The 25,876-nt window shown below is 29.6% G+C and overlaps 1 protein-coding gene across 1 annotated transcript; it reads left to right on the top strand.

The window, feature by feature from the left end:
* Positions 1 to 4,502: 4,502 nt before the first annotated feature.
* On the top strand, positions 4,503 to 20,463 carry LOC107456857 (putative exonuclease GOR). Its single transcript, XM_016074824.3, has 3 exons — positions 4,503 to 4,855; positions 15,697 to 15,870; positions 17,967 to 20,463. The coding sequence occupies exon 3, from the start codon at positions 18,066 to 18,068 to the stop codon at positions 19,344 to 19,346; it is 1,281 nt and encodes a 426-aa protein (XP_015930310.1). The 5' UTR covers positions 4,503 to 4,855; positions 15,697 to 15,870; positions 17,967 to 18,065; the 3' UTR covers positions 19,347 to 20,463.
* Positions 20,464 to 25,876: the final 5,413 nt, after the last annotated feature.

Here is a 25,876-nt window from a genome sequence, read left to right on the forward strand (position 1 = left end):
TGTGCATTTAAAATAAATAGTACATACTATATTCATGTATGAAAAATTAATAGATTTTTGTAGAAAAATTAATAGATTTAAATTTCATAATCAAATAAATTACAATATATTATGGTCAAACAAAAATGTTTAAAGTTTGAGCAAAAATTTAATAAAATACTAAAATTATTAATATTTTTATAAAATAAAACTCTATAAAAATAACTATATATTACAATAGTTTGCGATATGATTGATAAGAACAACTTAATTATTATAAATAATTTATCCACAATTTAAAATAATTTACTCTTAGTAAAAATATAATAAAGAAGCATAATTAAATTTTTAAAAATAAGAACAAATATTACTCACTTTAGAATTCTTTGCAACTTCAAAATCTCTTGGCATGGCGGCAAGCCATTTCTTACGTATTGGGAAATCCAAAATTTAATACTTTTGTACCATCAACTTTGTAAAATCCTCTGCAGTTTGGTACACAGCACTCATATGCAATTATTCATAACACTAAGAATTAAATTAATGCTGACATTTATAACATTTGTAGAATAAATATAAATTTTACGAAGAACGTTGACATCAGAACACCGACGGTTGTTTACAAATTCAAATCAAAAATATTCGCCAATTGGCTGAATGCCGACACAGGTTATAATACTTCAGAATATCGCCAATGGCTCGTTTGATCAGATTCGGAGTTTTTCGTAAAAATAGCTACCCTGACTGGTTTCCCTCTGGGCCTAACTCTACTACGTCATCATCGCCTATAGTAACCCGTTGTGGGGCTTGATTCCTTTGTAGGAGGTATTGGACAAACCAGGGTTTCCGCTACGGTAGCTTTTTTCGCAAAATGCGAAAAGACCCCTCAAAAATGCTAAAATTCAACAAAGCCCTTTCGCATTTTTGCTAAAGGATTTTACTAAATTCCATTAAAAAAAAAAAGCTTCCGCGAAAAACCATGACGCTAACATCCATGAAAAAAACTTGATCAAACAAGAAGGCGAAAAAATCTAAATATCTTTCGCAAGAAGAACCATCGCAAGGAGAATCAAGTGTGAAGGCTTGTATTTCAAGTTTAGAAGAAATAAAAAATGGCACCGGCACTCATTATATGAGTTTTTTAGATGATGTGCCTAAGAAGGAAAGTGAAAAATTTGAGTTTCAGGGCCATATAATTTTAGATGGACTGAAACAGAGGGAAAGATTCCGTAATTTGATGCACAATTTTTTAAACTGTATCATTGAAAATATTACTGATAGATTGGGAGATTTGGATAAAATCGAAATGTTCAATATATACCTAGCAGGATGCCCCATAGTTCGGAAGAATTACAGCATTATGGTGTAAAGGAAATCCGTTGCATTTTCAATTTGTTTTCGGAATCTCCCAGAAAAGATTTTCAGTTTACAGAAACTGAATTACTTTGTGAATGGGGATTATTTAAACACATCTTAATGCAACCTGTCAAAGCTGGAATTCGAACCTGGGTTACCTCATTGGGGAATGCTCGATTCCCTGAGCCACCGTGGCTCCGATTTTACTTTTAATATCTATTTTATGACCAGCGTCGTTGAATATCTGACTCATTTTGTGGAGGTCTACGACTATTAATGCTCAACTCCGTAGACTTGTAATTTTGGACGGGAATTCCTAGATCAAGCATTAAGACAAATTAAACTTCTTGGGGGATTTTTTATGGAATTAAACTGCATTTGCGTTGCTTGGAGTGGAAAACAACGAAAACCTCTCTCGGTTAGATCGATGGCAAGGGGAATCTATTCCATGATTCGTCTACTTTCTTCCGTAGTTCTACAACCTGTTGCAGGTCAAGGCTGTCTTTAAAAGTTTCTTCCCTCGGGAATTATCCACTGAATTAACCGATTAGAGTTAACCGATGGAGAAATATTATTTCTCCAACGCTTAACTCAATGTCATGTGACCACTGAGGTTAATTTACGTCGTTACGTTGGTTGGTACGAGACAGGAGCAAAATTCTTATTAACCAGCCCTTCCTGGTATTTGAACCTGGGTAACATAATTGGGAGGCGAGCTCTCTATTTACTGAGCTACAACGGCTCAGTATTAATAGTTATGTTAATTCCAGAAAAAAAAAAAGATTTTGAATAGTGAAAATATCTTAATACAATTTATCGAGCCGTTTTGGCTCAGGGGATAGAGTGCTCACCTCCTAATGAGATCACCCATGATAAATCCCAGTGATGGTTGGCCGATACGAATTCTGCACCCGGCTCGCACCGACCACAGTGCTGACTTAAAATATCCTCAATAGTAGATGGATTATAGGTTAGAGTTACTGACTTATAGATTGAAAAAAAAACGCAAGCATATTCACAGGAAAGGAAATAATTTAAGCGTTCTTTACTTTTACTAGATACACGCTTTTAATCGAAAATAGATCATAAATCGTATTCATTGATTTATCAGCTGCTAAATCTAATCTGCTCATAAGAATTTTTTTTTTTTAATGCGAAAAATTTTATTTTTTTTCCCTCTCATTACCCTATTGTCATCAAATTTTGCTTTTTGTTTTAATTTTATAGGCATAGTTTTATAGGCTTACTACTCATGGTAATGACCTTAATGGCCATCCTATGTAGGGCCGGGATAGCCTGGTCGGTAGGGCACTGGGCCCATGTCCGAGAGTTCGTGGGTTCGAACCCCGCCGACCGAAGACTCCCCGTGTAGTATAATGGTGACTGGTGCAAGTTAAATCTGTCGAGTCGCAAAGTCCTCCATGTTTCCATAACAAATCAAAACCTCTGGGGGTACTGAATTGGAGATTGATCGTTCTCTGATTCAGGTCAAAATTACGATCTGTGGATGAATTAATGAATGTATGAATGGGTCCGCCCTATAAACGGGCGTGACGTAATGGGTCGCCATCTATGGCAGAAGTCGAATTCTTGGCCATAGATGGCGCCACTGGAAAACAAGAACAATCGCACCCCTCTGCCTTAACAGCCATACGAAAGCAAGCTACCAACCAACCATCCGTATGTATCCTTGTTAATAATAAAGTCAAAAAATCTTATACACTAGGGGACTGAAACTATTATAAGTGAGCGGAAAAAAGTTAAACTGCTATCAAATCACCTCTGAAAAATTTCCAAGAAGAAAAAAAATAAAGGAAGTAAAAAGCAATTATTAGAAAATCCACAAAGCTTCATCAGACAAATAAATTGGTATTGATGTCATTCCGCCTGTCTCACTAGTGAGTCGTCAGATTTCGATGACGTTATTGTTTTTACTCGTGAAAAAATTAATTTTTGACCCCTTATGTGCATATTTTTCTTGCATCAATTTTGACGAGAATTCTAAAAATATTAAGCGTGGTGATTAGGGAACAGTCTACATATTAAATCATTTATTTATACACCTACTACATAAAAAAAATTAAGAATTAGCTAATAGTTTTTAAATTTGAACTAAAGGCCGCGATGACTCAGGGGATAGAGCGTTCGCTTTCAAATTAGGTGAACCGGGTTCGAATCAAGCGATGGTTGGTCGATACGAATCCGCATCCAGCTTGCACCGACCACAGTGCTGACGTGAAATATCCTCAGTGGTTGATGGATTATAGGTTAGAGTCCCTTTGCCGTCAGGCTAACCGTGGGAGGTTCTCGTGGTTTTCCTCTGCATGTAACGCAAATGCGGGTTAGTTCCATTAAAAAAAGTCCTCCACGCAGGCAAAATTTCTCCTAATACTTGATCCAGGGATTCCCTTGTCTTCTGGATTGGGTTCGAAATTACAAGGCTACGGAGTTGAACATTAGTAGTCGTAAACCCAAAAATTGGGTCGGCTGTTCAACGACGGTTATAAAGCTATAAAAAAAATTGAACTAAGGAAACGATTCTTTCTAAGGAATATGAACTAAGGAAACGATTCTTTCTAAGGATTCTAAGGAAACGCAATATTGTTATACCCAAACGTAATATTTTTTAAAATGATCCTTTTGTTTTAAAACCTTAGTTAAAATTAAATTTAAAAACCTTTCTAAATTGATGAAACGGTAACATTTATGAACCTTTCAAATGTTTGATGACCTTCGAAAGTTTGAACATGCATAAGGCACCATAGGACATCAAGCTAGAACTACATTTTACCGATTAAATTTATTCTTCCCATGCTAAGTATTTGTTTCAGCTCTTTTTTTATTATTTCAAAACTCTTAAATAAAATTATTTTTCTAAAGTAAATATCTTACTGTTCATTGTAATTTGAATTACAGATATTTTTGTGAAAAAAAAAGAAGAAAAAAAAGAATTTAACTCAGTTACTAAAACAAATTGCGAAAAAAAACATGCCTATGCAGAGTCGTTTTTAAGGGTGGGTCCGAGCCCAGGGTCCCGAAAAGTAAAAAGTCTCAATAAAAAATTTTCCTTAATTTTTTTTTATCCAACTAATTTGTTTAAAAAAAAAAAAAGAAAAGGCTAGCAAGTGAGAGTGTTTGTGTGAATTCAAATGTTAAAAAAAAAAAAAAAAAATGGGTTCAGCCATGCGTATCATCGATCATGACATGCTGCAGATGGTGGGATAATACGTTCTTGTAGAACAAGAACAGAAAAGGTAAAAAGAACTGAAAGAACTGGACGCCCTATACAGTTTTGGGAAAATTGCAGTTTTGAATGCCAGAGAACAGCAATGGAACAAAGCTTTGTGCTGTCTGTTATTTCTTCGATGCTCCATCCTGTTTTATGTTGCTCGGTTCGTTTTTTATATTTCGAATTAGAACAGCATTAACATTAGTTTGGTCGTGTGCTCAGGTGAGTGTTAGAATCAAAGCATATCACCTGTATCAGTTTTATTGCGATTTCACCTAACAAGTTCTGATTGTGAGTATAAATTTATTACGCATATTTATTGATTATCGTTGAAATGATGCACTCAAATGGCGTAAAATATGATCGATTGATTTGAAAGTTTAACTACTAAAATACGTTTATCTTTAGAGTAAGTAATTTTAATTAGAAATTTTTTTCCTTAAATTGGTGTCGATCTTTTAAAAAATTTTCAATTTTATTTCTTTTTTTGTTTGGCAAAAGCTATTATTTCAGGCAAAAGCTTAAGCGTGTTTTTAGAATAAATTTTAAAACATTTGTTATAATTTATATATATATCAAAAATAGCAATTTTCAATCACGAAATTAGTTATCTTTCTGAAAATTGTAAAACATTTATAGTGCTTTTACGCCTGTGTGTGTTTCAAGGCTCAAAAAATTGCAACTCTTTTAGTTTTGTAATGTTTCTGATGCCGCCTTTTCTCAACTATTAGCGATGCATTTAGTTCTGAAAGTTGCTTAAATGATTGGTAACATTCTAATGTGTGCATTTTAGAACATGTTACAATGATTTGCTTGTCAAGAAAAAGAATACTTAATAGATAGAGTTTTAATTAATCAGACGAACAACCAAATCAACTATTGAAAAGAAGTATTCTGGAGAATTGTAGAAGTGATAAAATTTTTAGCATCACGAAGTATGCATTCCATGAATACAATTAAACTATTGGATTGCAGCAAAATGAAAATTTTGGAATTATTGGGTAAACTTGACCCTTTTCCTGCATAAAAAATTATGGGAACGAGGGCAATGGACATACATCCTATTTATCAGCTTCGATTTGTAATCAATCGAAGCTGAATCAATTGTGGAATATAAAGTATAAAACGAAATAATTGCAGAATTAACGAAAGCAAAATATTTTTCAGTAAGTATTGATTGAATGCTAGACATTTCCCACGTAGATGATTAGCTCACATTAGCTGTCCGATATGTGAACAACGGAATTCCCGTAGAACGTTTTTTTTGATTTTTTTTCCAATTGAAAGGCATAAATCTGAGTACTTGTCTGATACTATTGAATCTTTTCCTAATGACCAAGGCATAAATATCAGTGATTGTCGAGTACAAACATAAGATTTTGATTTTAAAACATTAAAATTGTAAGTTCGAATTCTTGTATTTTATATATATACACATTCTTGTATTCTATGTATATATATATTTTCTAATGTATTCTCTAATTCTTGTATTTTATGTGTATATATATATATATATATATATATATATATATAGAATTTATGCTTGAGTTAGCTTTGATTTCATTTTTAACTTGATTTTTATTCCTTTAAACATACTTAATATGATTTTTTTTATATTGTAAAACGAATCATGAAAAGAAAAATATATTCGTAAGTATTACACATGTTATATGAATCATTTTCACTTTGTTACTTTTTGCTCGTTATTCGAACTCTTGCGAAATCTCTCCCACGAACTCTTATTATTTTTTTTTATTTAATGATACGATGATTATATTATTACTTACAAATTCTAAATCTATCGTGTTTCGTCTGGATCTAGAGAAATCAGTTATATTACGCATTAAATATCAGCAAAATGGCTCAGTGAAATGCGTCGCAAATTAATTCGGATTATACTTAAGTAAGCATATTGCAATTATCTATAATACATGTAATATTAAACGTAAATACTTAATGAGCTAAAATTTCACTAATTAAAAAAAATTACATTAAATGTTTATGCAAGTTGAAAGGGAAAAGGAAATGTAAAATAAAAATTAAAATTTGTCAGATATTTTAATTTTATAATACATGTAATTACTCAATATTTTATGTAATTAAAAAAATTAGAACTAAATTAAACGTTTTAGTAAGTTGACTATATAAGGGAAAATGAAATGTAAAATATTCGTTATATATTTATAACTATATAATACATGTGATTATATAATATTTAATGTAATTACTTAATGTAGTAAAATTTCATTAATTAAAAAATTTGGAATTAAATTTATTTTTTTGTAAGTTGACTAAATAAGAAAAAAAATATAAATAGCAATTGTTTATTATGTTATTTATTTTGTAGTTACATATTTTTTTTTAAATATGTTGATAAACTCAAGTAATTAAAGTCACCAACAATTAAAAATATTAAAATTCAAGCTGCACATTAAGTGCAGGTTCGTTGGGAAAATTACGTGGATGTGAACAGATTGCTTTTCTTGATTATCATCATTAATCATTTTTAAGAAAAACATCAAAACCAGTTTGATTACTGGGTCAAACTTGCAGATTTTTTTAAAAATCGTCTTTCAACTCCTCTATTTCCTCTTCTAATTAAACAGGTTTTAATGTTTTCAGTTCCGCCTTCCTAAATAGAGATTCGTTAATTACCAATTGAAGTTTTTGTTTTTTCCACATTTAGACACTGATTTGAAAAATTATCGTTTGAAAGTGAGTCGTGTTTGGCAGATTTAACCTTTAACGCAGGAAAAGACTTCATGCTGCTTTTCATAAGCAGGGGTGTGTCCAGACATTTTGTGAAAGATCCGGTTTTTGTGAAATTGTGAAAAAATTACTCACATACTTTCAACCAGCGTCCTACTTTTATGAATTTGTGCAAATAGGGTCCGGTTATTGCAAAAAACATTTTCAAGAAGTTTTTAAATTGTTAATAGATACAAGATTATGCTCAGCACTTTAAAATTATAATAAAAAAAATTAAATTTTTAAAAATAAACAGCATTTGCTGCTTCAAAATTAGAGATGCAACATACAAATATTTGGTGTTTAGCCTATACTGCTGAACGTAGAATATTCATTTCGGACGAATAATGGAAGAATCGTCTGCCGAAGACAAAACTTAATTCGTTTACCTCTATCTTTCTTGTTTTCTGCCCTGGGAAGGGTTTATTCAATTAACAAGACAATAATGAAGATTAACAAGTTTGTGAAGGGTCCAAATAAAAGAAAAATCATTTTGTGAAGGGTCCGTTTTTAAGTTAAAATATTTCGTGAAGGGTCCGTTTTTATGAAAAGATATTTTGTGAAGGGTCCGTTAACGGACCCAAATTTCTTCTAAACAGACACCTGCCTTAATTAATCCTATATCCTTGTTAATAATGAAGTCATTAAGGTATATACATTAGGGGACTGAAACTAATGTAAGTTAGCAGGACAAAGTAAAACTGCCATCAAATCGCTACTGAGAGAGGCGGATATCCAAGGAAAAAAAAAAAAGAAGTGAAAAGGGATTATCAGTAAGTTTCATAAGACAAATAAACTGGTTTTTATGTTCTTCGTACCGCCTTTGTCACTAGTGAATCGTCAGATTTCAATATCGTTATTGTTTTTACTCACTTAAAAAATTAAGCTAGCTAAGCAGTTTTTAAATTTGAACTAGAGAATCAATTCTCATTATGTTGCATTATTGTAATACCCAAACGTCATTTTATTATTTTTTTTATTTTTTTTTTATATATAAATTATCCTTTCGTTTTAAAACTTTTATTAAAAGTAAATTAAAAAAAACTTCTGAATTGATGAAACGGTGACATTTAAGAACCTTTAAAATGTTTGGTGACCTTTAAAAGTTTTAAAATGCATAAGGCACTGAATTAGATCAAAATGGAACTACATTTTACCCATTAAATTTATTCCTTTTATGCTAAGTATTTGTTTCAGCTTTTTATTTTTATTTCAAAACTCTTAAAAAAAATTCTGATTGCATTTAATCTGATGAATAATTAATCTGAAATACTCCACATTTGATAGCTCAATTTTTGATGGGATATTTATTTTGCTACCTTGCATTTTACAATAATCGAATGATAGTGTCGAAGAGAGTAATTAATTACCCATCAGAAGTTTATTTTTAATTTTTAATTTCTATAATGGACATAGAACAGCTGACCCTATTCCAAATAATTTTATCCCAATGCTGTGTATAAAAATAAATAAAGAAATTAAAATCGCACTAGACAGATTAATGTGATCAATATGTTAAATTTTCTTTTAGTAATATTCATTCAAAAAAAATTGTTTTGATACGTAAAACTTTCATTCGGGCTTGTATTTTTCAGAGAAACGTGCCCAGTCATGTCAAATGTTGAAATTTTTTATGCTCTGTAAAATATTAGATATTCTACGCCATTTTGATTTATGCTGTGTTTACAAGAGTTGAGTGGATATTAAAATCGTAAATAAAACAATAAATAAACTATATTTTACAAAATATCAAATCAAATCTCTTTTTCATGGTTTCTCTTCATCAAAATAAAATCACATTCACTTTGAAAAAGTCTTTGATTTATTGCTTTAATAATTATCTACCGAAACCTTTTTCAGAGAATTGAAGATTAAAAATATGTATTCGCGCAAACGATAAAAAAACGGAGAATTTAGTATATTGTCTAAATAAAATTTTTTTATTTCTTTCATGGTAGAATACAAAGGCGTGATTTTTTTTAAAACTAAAAACACATACTTTAGTGCTGTGCACAAAAAAAAAAGATAAATTAGAATGACTTTAGATTTAATGATCATATATTTTAGCGTACTAGAATTCTTGCTTATTGATTCGTGGGCCTTTAAATATGCTAATCAATTTGTGCAGGTGATATTTACTTTTTTTCCCAACATATTTGGATTCTTGATCCACAAAATGTGGGATATAACAGCAATTTGGAATTCTTTTTTTTTTTTGGTTAATGGCGGGCACTTGGGTATATTTCCCATTGGTCTCAGGAATGCCAGAACTGCTACTCTCTCTTCGTTATCCAGTGAGCACCTATGGCCAAGCCACGGCGGTGGATCAGCGTCGCCCACGTCACACAACCACAAACCCGTTTATAGGGCGGGTCACAATCACACAGAAGAAAGGACATAGAACGCAGAGAGAGAAAGAAACATCCATGTCCTGAGCGGGATTCGAACCCGCAACCATCAGCTCCGCAAACACCACCTGATCGGCATTTGGAAAATATAATCCTACTAGTTTCTTTAGGAGTGCGGTTGAAAGTTTAGTTCCCTTAAATTATTATTTTATTTTATATTCAATGGTCGAGAACTTAACAAAATGTAGCAATTAAATGCACAAAACCAGGAGCAATAAATAATATAAAAAAGACTTCTACAGTATGGTGGCCATCTACAATGACATGTTCCCCGCAAAAGGGTATAGTAGGGGTCTGGATACTTTACACAGCAAATGTTGAAATTATTTACAAAAGAAAAAAAAATGCAATTTATAATTTTTCTTTAGCTGTAAAATAAGTTTAAATATCTTACAGCAAATATTGAGACTTATTTTTAAAAAAAAAAAAAAAAGAATGCAATTAATTATTTTTTATTTCGTTGTAAAATATAAAATAATAATTTAATCAACTAGTCCGTAGTCTATTCCCCTAAACATATATATAGAAAACGTTCATGGAAAGCTTCAAATGATTTGAACTAAAATATTTTGAAATATTGCATTTAGAAGGAAAAAAAATAACTGAAAAATCAGTTTTGAAATAAAGGTAAAAAAAGACACAATTTATTAACTATGAATTCTTTTTTAAAATCACAATGACTTCTGTTTGATTTGACGTAGAAACAAAACTCAAACGATTTTAGAAAAATATGAAAAATAAAAATTAAGTACAAAAAGAGATTAGCTAAATTTTAAAAAAACTATGTTTTTCCTAAAATAATATGTTGAATAAATTATGAAAATTATACCTATTTATAAAAGATACCATTATTATGAATTTCTCATCAAACATTTCAATTGGGTATAATATGAAAAAAACACAACTACTTCGATTTAGTAGGAACAACATATGACGCAATGCTAAACGAATGGAATTTAGTTGTTGTTTATTTAGTTATTGCTATTAGTAGTTGTTGTTATTTGCTTTAGTTGTTGTTGTTTATTTAGTTGTATTTAGTTTCAATAACTTTTCTTTATAATGCAATAAAATCTGGCGAGCAACTATTTAAACGAACGAACACTTCGTTTGTTTATTTGTGGCTTGAAGTTAGGCTCGCAGAAAATGCCGTTCATGGGTTAAATTTAGTAGGAACAACACAACCTATGACGTAGGCTATATTATACCCAATTGAAATAAAAATTTTAAAAATAAATCTTCGACAAAGAAATAAGTATCTTTCATAACTATCACCATTATTTGTAACAGTTCCTTCTTTTTTCATTAACTAAAACCATTCAATTCAATTTATTTTATACTTTTAAACTTAAACAAGACACAAATTCAAAACTAGACTAGATCCCGCTTTAAACCTGTGAATTCAACTGTTTGACGTAAAATTTAATTTTAAGACTAGCATTGATAAAATGATGAAAAAATTTCATTGTTATTATTAAATATTTTCAAAATAATTACTAGTCCTTTATTGGTTAATATGTTCATATGTTAATGCGCTAATATGTTCACAATAGCTAATGAAATTAAATTACAATGTACGGGCTCCGCTAAAAAAGGGTCGTACATTTGGGGAAAAAGATTTGAAAACCACAGTGCTAAGGAGCACGAATACGAGAAATATTACAAGAGAACCGAATTGAGATCACGTCTGTGTACAGAAAGGCTTGTTTCATACATGATATCGTGCTTTGTGAAGGGAGAACCACGCGATCACAAATGTGATCAAGGTCCTGAAAGGGTTAAACTATATATAAGCAATCTTTTCATGTTACACATCATTAATGTTGATGGCTTAGGGCAATGTTTCCCAAAGTGTGGTACGGGAACAGTTTAGCGGTGGTACGCTTTCTTATGAGAATATCTTACAACAAAAGAACATTTCAAAAAAATTTTATTTAAAAACAAAGGTCTCAATGAAAATTTACAATTAAGTATTTTTCTATTGGCAATTTTTTTCTGAGTTAACAGTTAATAATTAGTATTGCCAAAAGCCAGTTGTAATTTTTAACTTTTGGGCAATTTTTTTTTATAGTAAAAAATACATTATTTTTTTTATTAAGGTACACAGCGTTACGAAAAATTTAGAAAGGGTAAACAAAAGTCATAAGTTTGGGAAACACTGGCTTAGGGGATAGAGCGCTCGCCTACAAATGAGGTGAACCGATTTCGAATCCCACAGATGGTTGGTCGATACGAATTCCGCATCCGGCTTGCATCAACCACAGCGCTGACGTGACAAATCCTCACTGATAGACGGATCATGGGTTAGAGTCCCCGCGTCGTCAAGCTAATCGTGAGAGGTTCTCGTGGTCTTCCTCTCCCTGTAACGCAAATGCGGGTAAGCTCCATCAAAAAGTCCTCCACGAAGGCAGACTTCTCCCAATACTCGATCCAGGAGTTCCCTTGTCTTCTAGATTGGGTTCAAAATTACAAGTCTACGGAGTTGAACATTAGTAGTCGTAAACCCATAAAATTGGGTCGGCTGTCAACGACGGTAATAAAACAATATATAAGCAACCTTTTCATGTTGCATATCATTTACGTTGAGCCGTGATGGCTCAGGGGATAGAGCGTTCGCCTTCTAATAACATAAACCGGTTTCGAATCCTAGCGATGCTTGTTCGATACGAATTCCGCATCCGACTTGCACCGACCACAGTGCTGACGTGACATATCCTCAGTGGTTCATCATGGGTTAGAGTCCCCTTGTGGTCAGGCTAACCGTGGGAGGTTCTCGTGCTCTTCCTCTCCATGTAACGCAAATGCGGGTTAGTTCCATCAGAAATCCTCCATGAAGGCACATTTCTCCTAATGCTGGATTCAGGAGTTCCCTTGTCTTTTGGATTGGGTTCAAAGCTACAAGGCTACGTAGTTGAACATTAGTAGTCATAAACCCAAATATTGGGTCGGCTGTTCAACGACTGTTATAGATACAGATATCATTTATGTTATATATTATATAATATAAGCAATCTTTTTATGTTATTTACATTATTACTAAGAAAGGACAATTTTTTTAAAGATATATAAAATATTTTAGTTCATTAAACCTAATAATTTTCATAAATACTATGTATTGATTTTAATTATAATTTAAACCACACACTTCCTGGAAGCTCTAAAACTGTGACGTCGATCGCACAAGACGTAAACAAAATTCGAGGTCTTGATGCATACGTATAAATTTAAAAGCATTTAACTGGTTTCACGAACTTCAACAGCAGAAAGGAATTCCCCCTTTTTTTCTTTTAATTAAAATGCAGTAGAATGCTTATAAAAAACACTTTAAACAACTTAAATATGAAGTTAATTTAACTAAATTATATCTTTTTGAGATTCTGCCTCTGATACATTGAACAACATTTAGTCAGTTTTAGAGCTTTAGAAATATTAATTTAAGATTATTATTTTTTTGGCAGTTGTCTACGTCAAAAAATGATTGTTTTATCCCTTTGGTTGGAATTGTTTTTAATTACAATTAAAAATTTATAACAAAGGTTAGAAAATTGAATTTTCAATTTGATTCCTGTTACTTTTTTTGGAATTTTTAGGACATTTAAATATTAACTTATTATCAGAGTCTAATGGATCTTGTTTAATGCGAAACTTTAATAAATACACTACAAAAAATATTCTACAATATATAAAGAGAGCAAATAATTAAATGTTATCGCTTTTAATTCAGTGGTTAAAAATAATTATAAATGCTTAATTAATCGAAATTTTTATAAAAAAAATTACTTTTTTTATTAAAAGTTTCGATTTATACATGTGAATTCAACTGTTTAGCGAATAAACCAATTTTGAGACTAATATTGATAAAACGATATGATGAAAAAAATCTATTTTTTAAGCGTTCTCTAAATATTCTCAAAATAATTCATACATTTTTGGCCACTGCATACTTTTAAAATAATTATTAGTCATCCGTTAATTAATGTGTTCATAATTGCTAGTGAAGTTTATTCATTAAATATCAGGATTCCGTAAAAATTTTTTATTTAATAATAAATTTCCTTTAGCAATATCACGGTAAAATTTCCCTTCTATAGTTAAAAAAAAAAAAAAAAAAAAAAAAAAAAAAAAAAAAAAAAAAAAAAAAAAAAAAAAACGATTGAAACTTAAACAGTTATTAGCCACAGTACTCCAATAGAGAGTTAAAGTACTGTAGCTAGTCAGAAAACGGTCAGAATTTTGATTGCTAATTCTCTCCCTCACTAATACGACCAATCGAAATTTTAAAGAAGAAAATAATGAAAAATATAATAATAACAACAGAAGCTGACGTTGCCAGGTTGTACCAGCTCCGGAAGTCATAAAAACACAAAATCTTTTCTATCCAGAGAGCACGACAAATGTCTAAAATTTGCTCTCTCTGTACCACAAAGGTTTTGTAAAAAAGTCTAAAAGTTTTTCTTTCTCTTGACTTTTTTCATTTTATTCTTCATCTGCGCATTGTAATAGAGGGCGTTGTTTTCTTTAGTTTTTAGTTTTTTCTTTTTATTCTGCTTTGCTTGTGAAATCGATGTTTGACCTGTGACTATGTGAGTTTTTATTTTTTTGATGATTTTGTTTGAGTTTCTTTTCTTAATTTGTTATTTGTATTGCGTGTTTTTTTTCCCTGGACTTCTATACAAAACCATCAGGATACTGAGGGAGTTAATTTAAACATTTGCTTCTCCCTCACTTAGAAATGGTTTTGTTTTTATGGCTACCGAAGCCGGTACCCCCTGAAGACGTCGACTTCGGTGGTCATATTTTTATTTTTATTTCCTTCGTTTTCTTTATTGTTACTTCTGAAATTTCTGCTGCTTTTTAGCTCGTTTTTTTCAAAGAAGTTTTTTCTATTTAGAATTAAAAATATTTGTGTTTTCTTTTAGTATTACAGTCTAAAATTTGCTCTCTCTGTACCCCAAAGGTTTTGCAAAAAAAGTCCAGAAAGAGAGAATACAAAGTTTTTGTTTTTGAATTGAGTTTTTGTTTTTGAATTTATTTTTGTATTCTTTCTCTCTCTCTCTTATTTTTTGGCCTTTGTATTTTGTATCTTTTCTTTTTCTTCTTTCTTTTTTTTTTTTTTTTTTTTTTTTTTTTTTTTTTTTTTTTTTTTTTTTTTGTCTTTGTATTTTGCATTACAAGTTTTTGTTTTGAGTTTTTGTTTTTGAATTTGTTTTTATATTTTGTATTCTCTTTTTCTCTCCTTTGGACTTTTTTTACAAAACCTTTGGGGTACAGAGAGAGCAAATTTTAGACATTTGTCGTGCTCTCTCGATAGAAAAGATTTTGTGTTTTTATGAATTCCGGAGCTGGTACAACCTAGCAACGTCATTGTCCTTATTATGTTTTTCATTATTTTCAATGTTTTCTTCCTTAAAATTTTCGATTGGTTTCAATTTTCGTATGGAATTTCTGTTGCATTGCGTAGAAATTCCATACGAAATTGCATTCTTTTGGAAATTTAGTATTTAACTGCTTTATACATGAGTTTTGATTTCTCTTTTTATCACAAAACACGACCATTTAATTGTTATTGTGCTACCGTTATTTTTAATTACTAAGTTAAGATCACAAAGAAACAAAAATTTATACAAGAGCAACCTAAAATTTCTCAGTTAGCTCTTTAGCCACTTTAGGAAAAATTTAACATCCTCATTATACTGAATATTAGTTTTCACCATTTTATTTAGAATTTTGCCAAATTCAATTTAAAATTTAGTCAAATAGTAGTCTGAAATATAGCGAATAATGTTTTTGAAAGTTAATTTTATTTTTCGCTCCTTTTCTTTCGAATTAGCTTGCCCATAAACTTTTATTATTATATTAGTTTATTAAATACTGATATAATAGTAAGACATATATTTTATGATTATTAAGTAGAGCACTTTTATTGTGAAATTTATGTGACTCATGTAAACAGTTCTCATTAATGAAGTTTATTTTTAGGACATGCGTTTGAAATATTGATCTTTTCCCCCCTCCCCACCTTCCCGAAAGGCACAGCCCACACATCAACTAGTCAGTGAATCCAGATGTCTTGCCGTTTCCCGGACTGCGATTTCTGAGATCGCTCATAATCCTGTTTTCCTTCTTACAAACAACCCCATTCCCTATCAAATGGTAAGCTGTTCATGTCTTATTCCAATTTATTAAATAAACTTCCATGTATGTTGTTTTATAGTAATTTCTAATGAACGATGAGTTTCTTTATTGGTTCTTAATTTTTAACTAACAATGTATTTGTCTTCAAAATTGGGAAAATAAAACGTGTTGCGTAACCTTTCCGGGAATAGCAGAAACATCCACGCGTGGGAGCCCTTGCGTTGCCAAGGGCAACAGGTTTATCTTTAACTGATGCAATGAAGATGCCGCTTTGAGAAAGATATCATAAAATTAAGATTTAAATAAAAGAGTTCGAATCTAATCACGAAGTGAATGCTTTTTAGAAGATACAAAAACGGAAACTTTCTCACTTTTTTTTGTTGATAGTTATCGGTTTAAGGGAATAATTTACCAAACAGAGCATGCTGGAAATTTTTTCTTTATTTGTTGACATTTTAAAAATTTATCGTTTTCTATGGCTAGAATGCTTGTGGAATAATCTTACTCTTGATCAAACACAATTTGCATTTTCAAATCAGACACCATATATAATTTAACATAGTGCCAAGAAAAAAATAAATTGCACAACAAATTATCTAAAGACTGACATGTTAAAATATTCCAATTTCATAAAAACATTTATATTATGATCTTAAATAAAATTCATAGACAATCGTTTGCTGATCTTGTGGAGAAAAAATTATTCTATGTGTTATGAATATATGTTTATAAATGCATGAATAATGAGAAGATAATGATGATTAATAATGAATATACAATGAAATAAGTTGTCAATGAATATATGTTATATAAATGAATATAATGCTACACAAATATATGTATTTTAATTTCAGTAATCACATTCTCAAATTTGTTTATCGTTTGATAGTAATATTAGGTAAATAATTTTTAAAAATTTTAAATTATGTAAAACACAGCATTCATAAAAATTTGGAAACACAAAATAATGAAAGCAAGTAACTAAATGATTATCAAGAAGGTATGATATAATATATTGTATATTGTAAATTAATTTAAGTCTGTTACTTATTTGTATTGTTTCTTTATTTTAAAATCAAATGATCGAACTCTTTAATTTCAAGGACAAGTTATTTTAATGATATTTTAAAAGATTTTGAATTTTCGCGCATAAAAGAAAGGATATTACAGAATCATTGGGGTCAAAGGTGGTTTAGGTTTGTTTTATAGTGTTGAGCTTTACAATAATTTTTAGAATATTTTCTTTTGAAAAAAGAATTGACGGTATTCTTGCCCACCAGTTCCATCACGAATGAGTAACATTACGCTTATTTCCTTTTAATATAGCAAAAAATTACGCCATACGAAAAATTAAAAAGCGAAATTTCATCTGAATTATATTTCAAGTTTTATTCTTAACAAGTCAATCAATAAAAAAATACATTGATTTGTGCTAGTTTATAATAACGCAATAATTATCAGAATTAAAATAATCTCCTGTAAGTTTGAAAGAGTACGTTAGTGGTTTGTTTCTTTTTGCTACCAAAAAAAAGTGCTTAATATTTTACGTTACCCAAAAATTCTGCTTACCTATTGTATGAATTTTATATTATATTAACTACAAATTTTTCAAAAACTATTTTATGTTCCTCAAATTTGATTTAAGTTTTACAAAATACTTCGATGTTCTTTTTATTTTAGATGATTGTTTTGAGTTGATTTCCTATAATCAGAAACACATACAGCAGTTACTTTGATGAGTCATTTTCACTTATTTTTAAATCAAAATGTTCATTTTTGTAACTTGTCAAATTTGAACTACTTTAAGTTTTTTTTTCCTTATTAGATTTTTCTATCATGAATCAACAACCCTCAATCAATCAGTGTTCTTCAAATTTTACTTTTGTTTTACGAAATACTTCAACATTCTTTTTATAAGTTAATTTAATATAATCTAATGCACACAACGTTAATTTTCATTAGCCACTTCCATTTATTTTTATATTACATTGCTAATAATCTGAATTGCTGGAAATTTGTGGAAATTTGTTGTTAATTTGTTGTTAATTGCTGGAATCATTGCTGGAAATTTGTTGTTAATTTTGAACTGTTTCACGCTTTTTTTTTCTTTTCAGATTTTATCTATCATATAACAACAATCCACAATCAAAGTTCACTCGCTCAATGAGAGTAATTAAAGGAGCTTCATTAACTGTGATTTTTTTTATGTGAACATGAAGAACTCTATACAAAGATACCTGAATTGGATACCTTTGAAATCTGATGAACTCTACTCTAAGATCCATGGCTACAAAATGAGTTGGGAAGATATGAAACAACATGGATACCCTCTTCCAGATCAGAACGATTCAAGCAAAATAATTATTATGTTCGACAATATGTTCGATGCATGCGATGATCCAGCCGTGCAGAAATGTAGGTGTGGGAAGTTGATGTCCATCCTTGACCAGAACTGGTACCTGGATCAAGCTGGGTGCACCTATCATCCAGGTAAGCGAACATTCGGAGAAAGATCTTCCTCAGCAGTCTTCAGTTGTTGTGGAAAAACTGATGACAGTGTGGGCTGTGCTTTCAGCGAGCACCATGTTAGCTTTCACAGGCCGTACATGAACGCTAACTTTCTGCAAACGAAATATAATACTATAAATAATGGAAAGAAACCTTCAAACATTTACTCTCTTGATTGTGAGATGATATTCACCACGTGTGGATTGGAGCTTGCCAAAGTGACATTGATTGATATTAGTGGATCCATCATGTATGATACCTACGTCCGACCAGAACATCAGATCTTAGATTACAACTTTGAATTTAGTGGTATAGACGAATCCCAGCTGGAAGGAGTGACCACTACCTTAACTGACGTCCACAAAATATTCTCCAATTTGCTCAACAAAGATACTATTCTAATAGGACACTGCCTCGCCAATGATTTTCTTGCTTTAAACATTGTCCATGAAAACGTTGTCGACACTGCCTGCCTCTTTCCCCACGAGTTGGGACATCCTTATAAACATTCGTTAAAGTACCTCACTTTGACGTACTTGCGGAAGAATATTCAAGCTGGCAACAAAGGGCACAACAGTATAGAGGACGCTCGAAGTTGCTTAGAGCTTGTGCTTTGGAAAGTTTATCATGAAACCAGAGGTTCTCCAACGAATTCTCCGAATGCTCACGGATTTATTCCTTTTTCGATACCTTCAAGTAATCTTTCACCACCGAATTCTTTTACGCCAACAATACAGCCAAATGGTTTTCCACGAGACTTATCTGTGAATCCAGACTACCTTCCTGCTTTAGGGCCACCGATACATATTTTAATGTCAGTACCGCCTCCAAATAGATTTCCTCCAGTACCACCTACCCGCTTCATTTCCTCGAACCTTGTTTATTTACCTTTTAATCCTGCTCTTCCATGTATAAACTTTCCTCCACCACTTTGCCGGGTTAATGGTCCTTTACAGTGGTGGCCATTTTGGAGGGGAACTATGTGAAAACTTCTGGAGATGAGTATTTTTTATCATTTTGAATTTTATTTTGGACCTATCCTCTGATCAGGCGATAAAGAATTTCAGTGATAAGTTTCGTCAGAATGTCGTAACATACTGAATTTTAAGGGTATGATTGAGGCAACATGACACTGAAATTTTTTTTATCATCTGTTAGAGAATATGTTTGTCAATTTTTATATTAAAACTTTTAAAACAGGCTGTAAAAATTGCATTTAAATAACTTATGAGGCTTCTATTGTGGAACAATTATCCACCTATACGATAAATAAAAAAGTGATTACAGCGTCTTCTGATGACTAAATTAATAGTCACTATTCCGTTTATTTCAAAAAAACTTTACATGCAGTAAAACAGTTATACGTTAACATAGGAAAGCTATTGCAGTGTCTTCTGTTGACAAAAATTAGAATAATTTCAGGATAAATTTCAGAATTATTCAAAAAAATTCAGAATAAATGCTAGTTTTGAATTTCAGAACAGAATTGAATTCTGTTCTGAAATTCAAAATTAGAATTTTTATTTAAAAAACAATATAGAAGGAGAGGTTAAAGATTATGTGACACAAGTTTGCCAAAAAAGGGAAACTAATCAACTTTCGAATTATGTAGAAACACATTCAATAGTAGCATAACGCAGTGTATTTTGGCATCCTGTTGCTTATCATACACGATTTTTTCTGAAGATTCAATTCTTATTGGCTCAAAATTCTTATTTTCTCAAAGTATCTAAACCGAAGAAATTCTGAAACTTTATTTTTTTCATTTTATAACTTACAAGATAGCAAATAAACATCAAATTTAGTCACAAAAGGTGTTGAAATAACTTCGAAGTAGCGTATTGTCGTTTTATTATATGTAGACACTTATTCTAAACTGTAGTTGTATTATTTATTTAATACCATACTTTACATAAATTATTAACCTTGATAAACTGTTCATAAAAATTTTAATCGAAGTTAAATTTTTATCTGAAAAAGTTTGATGAGACTTATTTTTGAGCACACTATGATTGTGTAAGATGTTTACTTTATAAGTTATAAAACAAGCCTATCCATGAAATAATCTTAATTCAAAAGCTTTAATAAACTTTTTATAAAGACTAGTTTATTTATTTGAAATAAATTGTTTTTATTATTATTATTATATATATAACATAATAAAGACAAAAAAGAAAAAAGAGAATAACGAAGAAAATTAAGAAAAATAATAAGTTCTATTTACTGCGCATATATTGCAAGTAAGAACTCATTAAATATGTTAAAAATATAAAAATATCGTCGGGAAATCATGAAAAAAGTATATAAAGTTTCATGAAAAGAGAAGGCGAAAAATTATAGAAATAAAAAAATAAGGGTAACAAAGTAATTGAGTAAAATACAATAAATTTTATTGTGTTTTTCTCTTCAGGGAGAAGAAACTTTAAGATAGTTCTTGAAGTGCTTAAATATTTTTTTATATTACATTTTGGAAATATTTTTTAAAACACAATGTGTTTTTTTTAGTCTTTTTAACTTTTATTTCGTTCAGAATATATATTTTAATCTCAAAATGTCTGTGTATAACTAAGTAACCTTGTCAAATAATGTTCCTCTATTTACTTGAAGAGAAGAAGTTCAGTTTTTTGAGCAGGGTAGCACACTGGTTCGACTTGGAATTGAACTTATTGGAACAACATGTTGAGTGATGTTTTAAAAACACTCTATTTTTTTCGCTTTTAAAAGCATGCTCTAGGCATCTGTAAATACATAATATTAACTTGTTTATGTTAATATATATTCTAAAAGATACTATCTTCGATACTACTATTCGTTGATAATATCAATTAACTTGTTCTTGTTAACTTGTTGATCAGTTTCAGGGTCAACAGTACATGGGAATTGAAAATAATGGTCTTAAGCACACAATTCATAACGTTAAAGTTACAGTTTAGGAGCTACCCTTTTTTCAATTCCTACAATTAGTTCACACTGTCCCTATATCTTGTTCAAATTTTCAATCGTTAATAAAATACTTTTTATTCATCCACTCTAGTTCAAACACATTTTTTTCGAACTTGTAGTGGGTGACACTTGCTATAATATAGTTTTTTCAAATATTAATTCATTCATTAAATAGGGATGAGTGAGAAACGAAATGGAATTTTCTGATTGGTTAAGCGTTAGTCATTGTTTAAAATTTTACTCTAAGCGACAGTTTTTCACATATTTTAAAGGTAACATCAGTGATAGTTTCTAACTTATAGCTCTATTTGAACAAAAAAAAATTATTGCGCACATTTAAATATTTAATTATTTAATATTTGTTGTGACAGCTATACACAATAAAGAACATTACGTGGTAGCACGTGGGATCCACGTCATACAAAAAAAAAACATATTTTGTGGATGTCGTATTTGTACAGTTATGCTTATCCGTTTGACTGTAAATCAAGTTAATGGAGTTGATTTCTCGTCTGTGTACTATTTGTTATTACATTTTAGCAGTGTCAAAGTGCCAGTAATGTTTATATAAAACGTTTTAAATGCTCTAACCATTTAAGGCAACTCCATATTCACTTTTTACCCAGTTATTTTTGTTTCAATAACTATATTTCTCAAGAGTATAGTTCTCAATTAAATCAAACTTAGCTACTTCTAAATAATAATTGCAAGTAAAATGTTCCTATTTTTTGCCACAATATCCAGTTATTTTTGTTCCAATATTTCAATTTCACAGCAGTTGTTTAGAAATCAAATTTCTTTTGCATAACCACTTATAAACAATAATTACAAGTAAAACATTCTTATTCATTCTCAACAATAACCAGTTTTTCCCCCCAATATTCCAATTTTATAACTGTAGTTCTCAAATTATTCAAACATAGCCACTTATAAGCAATAATTACAAGTAAAATATTCGCATTCTTTCTCAACAATAAGCAGTTATTTTTGTTCCAATATTCCCATTTCATAACTGTAGTTCTCAAATTATTCAAACAAAGCCACTTGTAAACAATAATTAAAAGTAAAACACTCTTATTCTTTCTCAACAATAATCAACTATTTTTGTTCCAATATTCCAATTTCATAACAGTATAGTTCTCAAATTATTCAAACATAGCCATTTTTAAACAATAACTACCAGTAAAATATTCTTATTCTTTCTCAACAATTACCAGCTATTTTTGTTCCAATATTCCAATTTCATAACTGTAGTTCTCAAATCATACAAACTTTGCTACTTATAAACAATAATTAGAAGTAAAATATTCTCATTCTTTCTCAACAATAAACAGATATTTTTGTTCCAATATTCTAATTTCATAACTGTAGTTCTCAAATTATTCAAACAAAGCCATTTTTAAACAATAATTAAGAATAAAATATTCTTATTCTTTCTCAACAATTACCAGCTATTTTTGTTCCAATATTCCAATTTCATAACTGTAGTTCTCAAATCGTACAAACTTAGCCACTTATAAACAATAATTACAAGTAAAATATTATCATTCTTTCACAACAATAAACAATTATTTTTGTTCCAATAATCCAATTTCATAACAGTAGTTCTCAAATTATTCAAACATAGCCATTTTTAAACAATAACAACCAGTAAAATATTCTTATTCTTTCTCAACAATAACCACCTATTTTTGCTCCAATACTGAAATTTAATAAGAGTATAATTTTAAAGTTATTCAACCTTAGCTACAATTTTAATAACAATTTTAAATAAATTAAATAAGCTTTTATGATTTTAAGTGACAATTATCAGCTAATAACTGTTTAGTAATTAGAAAAATGTAAGCTGCTGAATATTAGATTATTTTAAAAGAATATTTTAAAAGTTACTCCGTGTTTGATATCGCGTTTTAATCTAATAAAATAAATCTTCAAGTAATTGAAACGCGTAAAGTTAAATAAAAACTTTCCGACTTAAATTTTTTAAAACATAGGCCTAGACAAACAAATAACCTACATTGTCTTTCATTCATCTCTGCTGTCGGAGACTAGTTTCATGTGATTTTTGATAAATGGCAGCAGTAGGTGACGATTTTATTTATCTACCCGGTTTTGTCAGAATCTCCTCTAAGTACTGTAGGTTAAATATTTAAAAAAAAAAAAAAAATCCTTTTTAGATCTAGTTATTTCAAAATCACAAAAATAGTTTAATGTTAATAAACTTCCTTCAAATTGCAGCTTATCGAAAACTATGGATCTACTATTTCTAAAAAGTGCACACTAATTTCTTCATAAGCATTTTTGGAAAATTTTCTGTGTTTACTAAATCAGATTAAATACCATTAAATATTAAATTGCTTCATTAAATTACTATTAAGAACTAAATTATTGTTTTCAAGATTTGTGTAAAAATTAAAAGAAAATTACTTAAAATTACGAGAAAAATTGCCTGCACTGTAAAAAATTCCGAACCAAATTACGGTAATTATTACCGTAAAATTCTTTTCTACCGGAAGATGTAACGGAACAAAAGTCTAATAGACCATAATATTTTACGTAAAAATGAATTTTACGGTAAAATGTGTTTTTCGGTTGATGCACCCGAAATGCCGGTACTTAATTTAATCCGAAATTTCTTACAGTACACGCTTAAATAATTAGTAATTTCAGCAACATGACTTAATATTTATCTAGCACTATTTATATATTGGGCAAATAAGGTCAACCGTTCGTTTTTCATTGTTTTTTTTAATCTTGTATTTTTTAATATTTAACAATTGCAGAAATACCTATTTTCCAAGTTAATATTTGCGTAAAGCACTAGAAATATACCATATCGATATACACAACCTTGCTTGAATAAACATATCAAATTCATCATCTTTTAATTTAACAAGCTTCCTGAAAACTTTAAAATATGTTTTAATATCAATAATGGCCTAATAATTCGGGTCAGTCTTTTATTCTTTATGTTTTAGTTTTATATTTAGAGGGAGAAAAACACTTTTGGCTACCTTTTTTTACGGAAAAAACATGCCATATCACAGTTTAATATCAGCCTTTAAAAACTTTCATCTGATCTCTTGAACAAGGAAAAAAAAAAAGGTAATTTTTTACTGATAGAGCATTTACAGTTTCCTTTTTCATAGATAATCAACTAGCTATCTTGAGAAGAGGGAAATGTATGACACTGAAGCGATCCTTACTTTGAAGTTAAATCATAAACTCTTTTACATTAGGTATCACAAATTAATATTCAAATGAGAAGGAAAACGCTATTAAAATCTGACGAATTATTAGCGAGATCAATCTAAGTAAAGAGGGATTGAAGACATCAAAGTTTTATTCAACAATTAATTAATATAAAGTAAACGATAATTCCAAACAAAGAACTGGTCACTTTCTGATATATCTGACGAATTTAACTGATTTTAATAATTCTAATAAAACTCAAAATAATTTATAAAATTAAAATAGCGATTTACCAAAAGAAGCAATTTCTAATCAAATATTTTTGTAAAGTAAAAAAAAAATTTCAATGTAAAACCAAAAATTTAATATTGAAATTAATAAAACGATTTTGAAAATGTATCATTTTATAAAATCGTTTGCTGAAAATGATGTTTTTTTCCTCTTTAATTTGTTGTTTCCAATAAATTAAAAACAAACCAAGATATTTTTAAGTATGCAATTATAAATTTTAAAGCTAGTTTTAACACATGTTAATTTAAATTACAATAAATTAGAACATTTGGCAACAAATTGAAAGAGCAGCAATGACGTAATTTTGCAAATTTCTTTTCACTTTTTAGCACTTTTTTTATTTCTGTCCTTTACAGTTATTTGAAAGAGCAAGATACTACATTTAATAATAATAAGTCATAATTATTACAAGAGTTGCGTACGTATATTCTGTGTTTTAAAGTGATGTCGAATTAACATGGTACTAAATTTTATATATATTTCAAAGCTTATACAATCTTCCTTTAGCTCTTGAAGTTTATATTACTGGTGCTAAAAATTTGCATCTTAGCAAATTAGATACGCCATTATTTTTTAATAAGAAAACTTTATAACTATTGTTAAAATGTGTTTACATATGTACTTCATTAAATTTACATTTTTGTATAATGTTCCATTTATGTTTATCAAAAAAAATATTTTTCAAACTGTTTAAATATTGATTTTTATTTGTGACTATATAACATTAAATGTATTTATTAAATGTTATGTGTTCATATAATCATCAAAAAGTGATATATATCTATATATATAGTCTATGTTTCAATTAATCATACAGATATGTAGTATTTAAGAAGCAGTTGTGATCAGGATTAAATGTAAGGATTTCCTGCAGACAGAAAAAGGTTTTTATTTATTTATTTTTAAACCTATATATCAGGAATTTAATTATTTATTCAGTGAATAATAGATTATTTTTGGTTAATTTTTGTATTATTTTATTCATTGAAATGTCTTCCATGAATCTTAATTAACAAATTTTAAATTTTAAGGTTGTAAGTATTTTTAAAATTTGAATTTTGAAAAACAAACTCTACGAAAAGTTTTAAAA

Source organism: Parasteatoda tepidariorum, chromosome 6, assembly GCF_043381705.1.
Source record: "Parasteatoda tepidariorum isolate YZ-2023 chromosome 6, CAS_Ptep_4.0, whole genome shotgun sequence".
In the NCBI taxonomy this organism is placed as follows: Eukaryota; Metazoa; Arthropoda; class Arachnida; order Araneae; family Theridiidae; genus Parasteatoda; species Parasteatoda tepidariorum.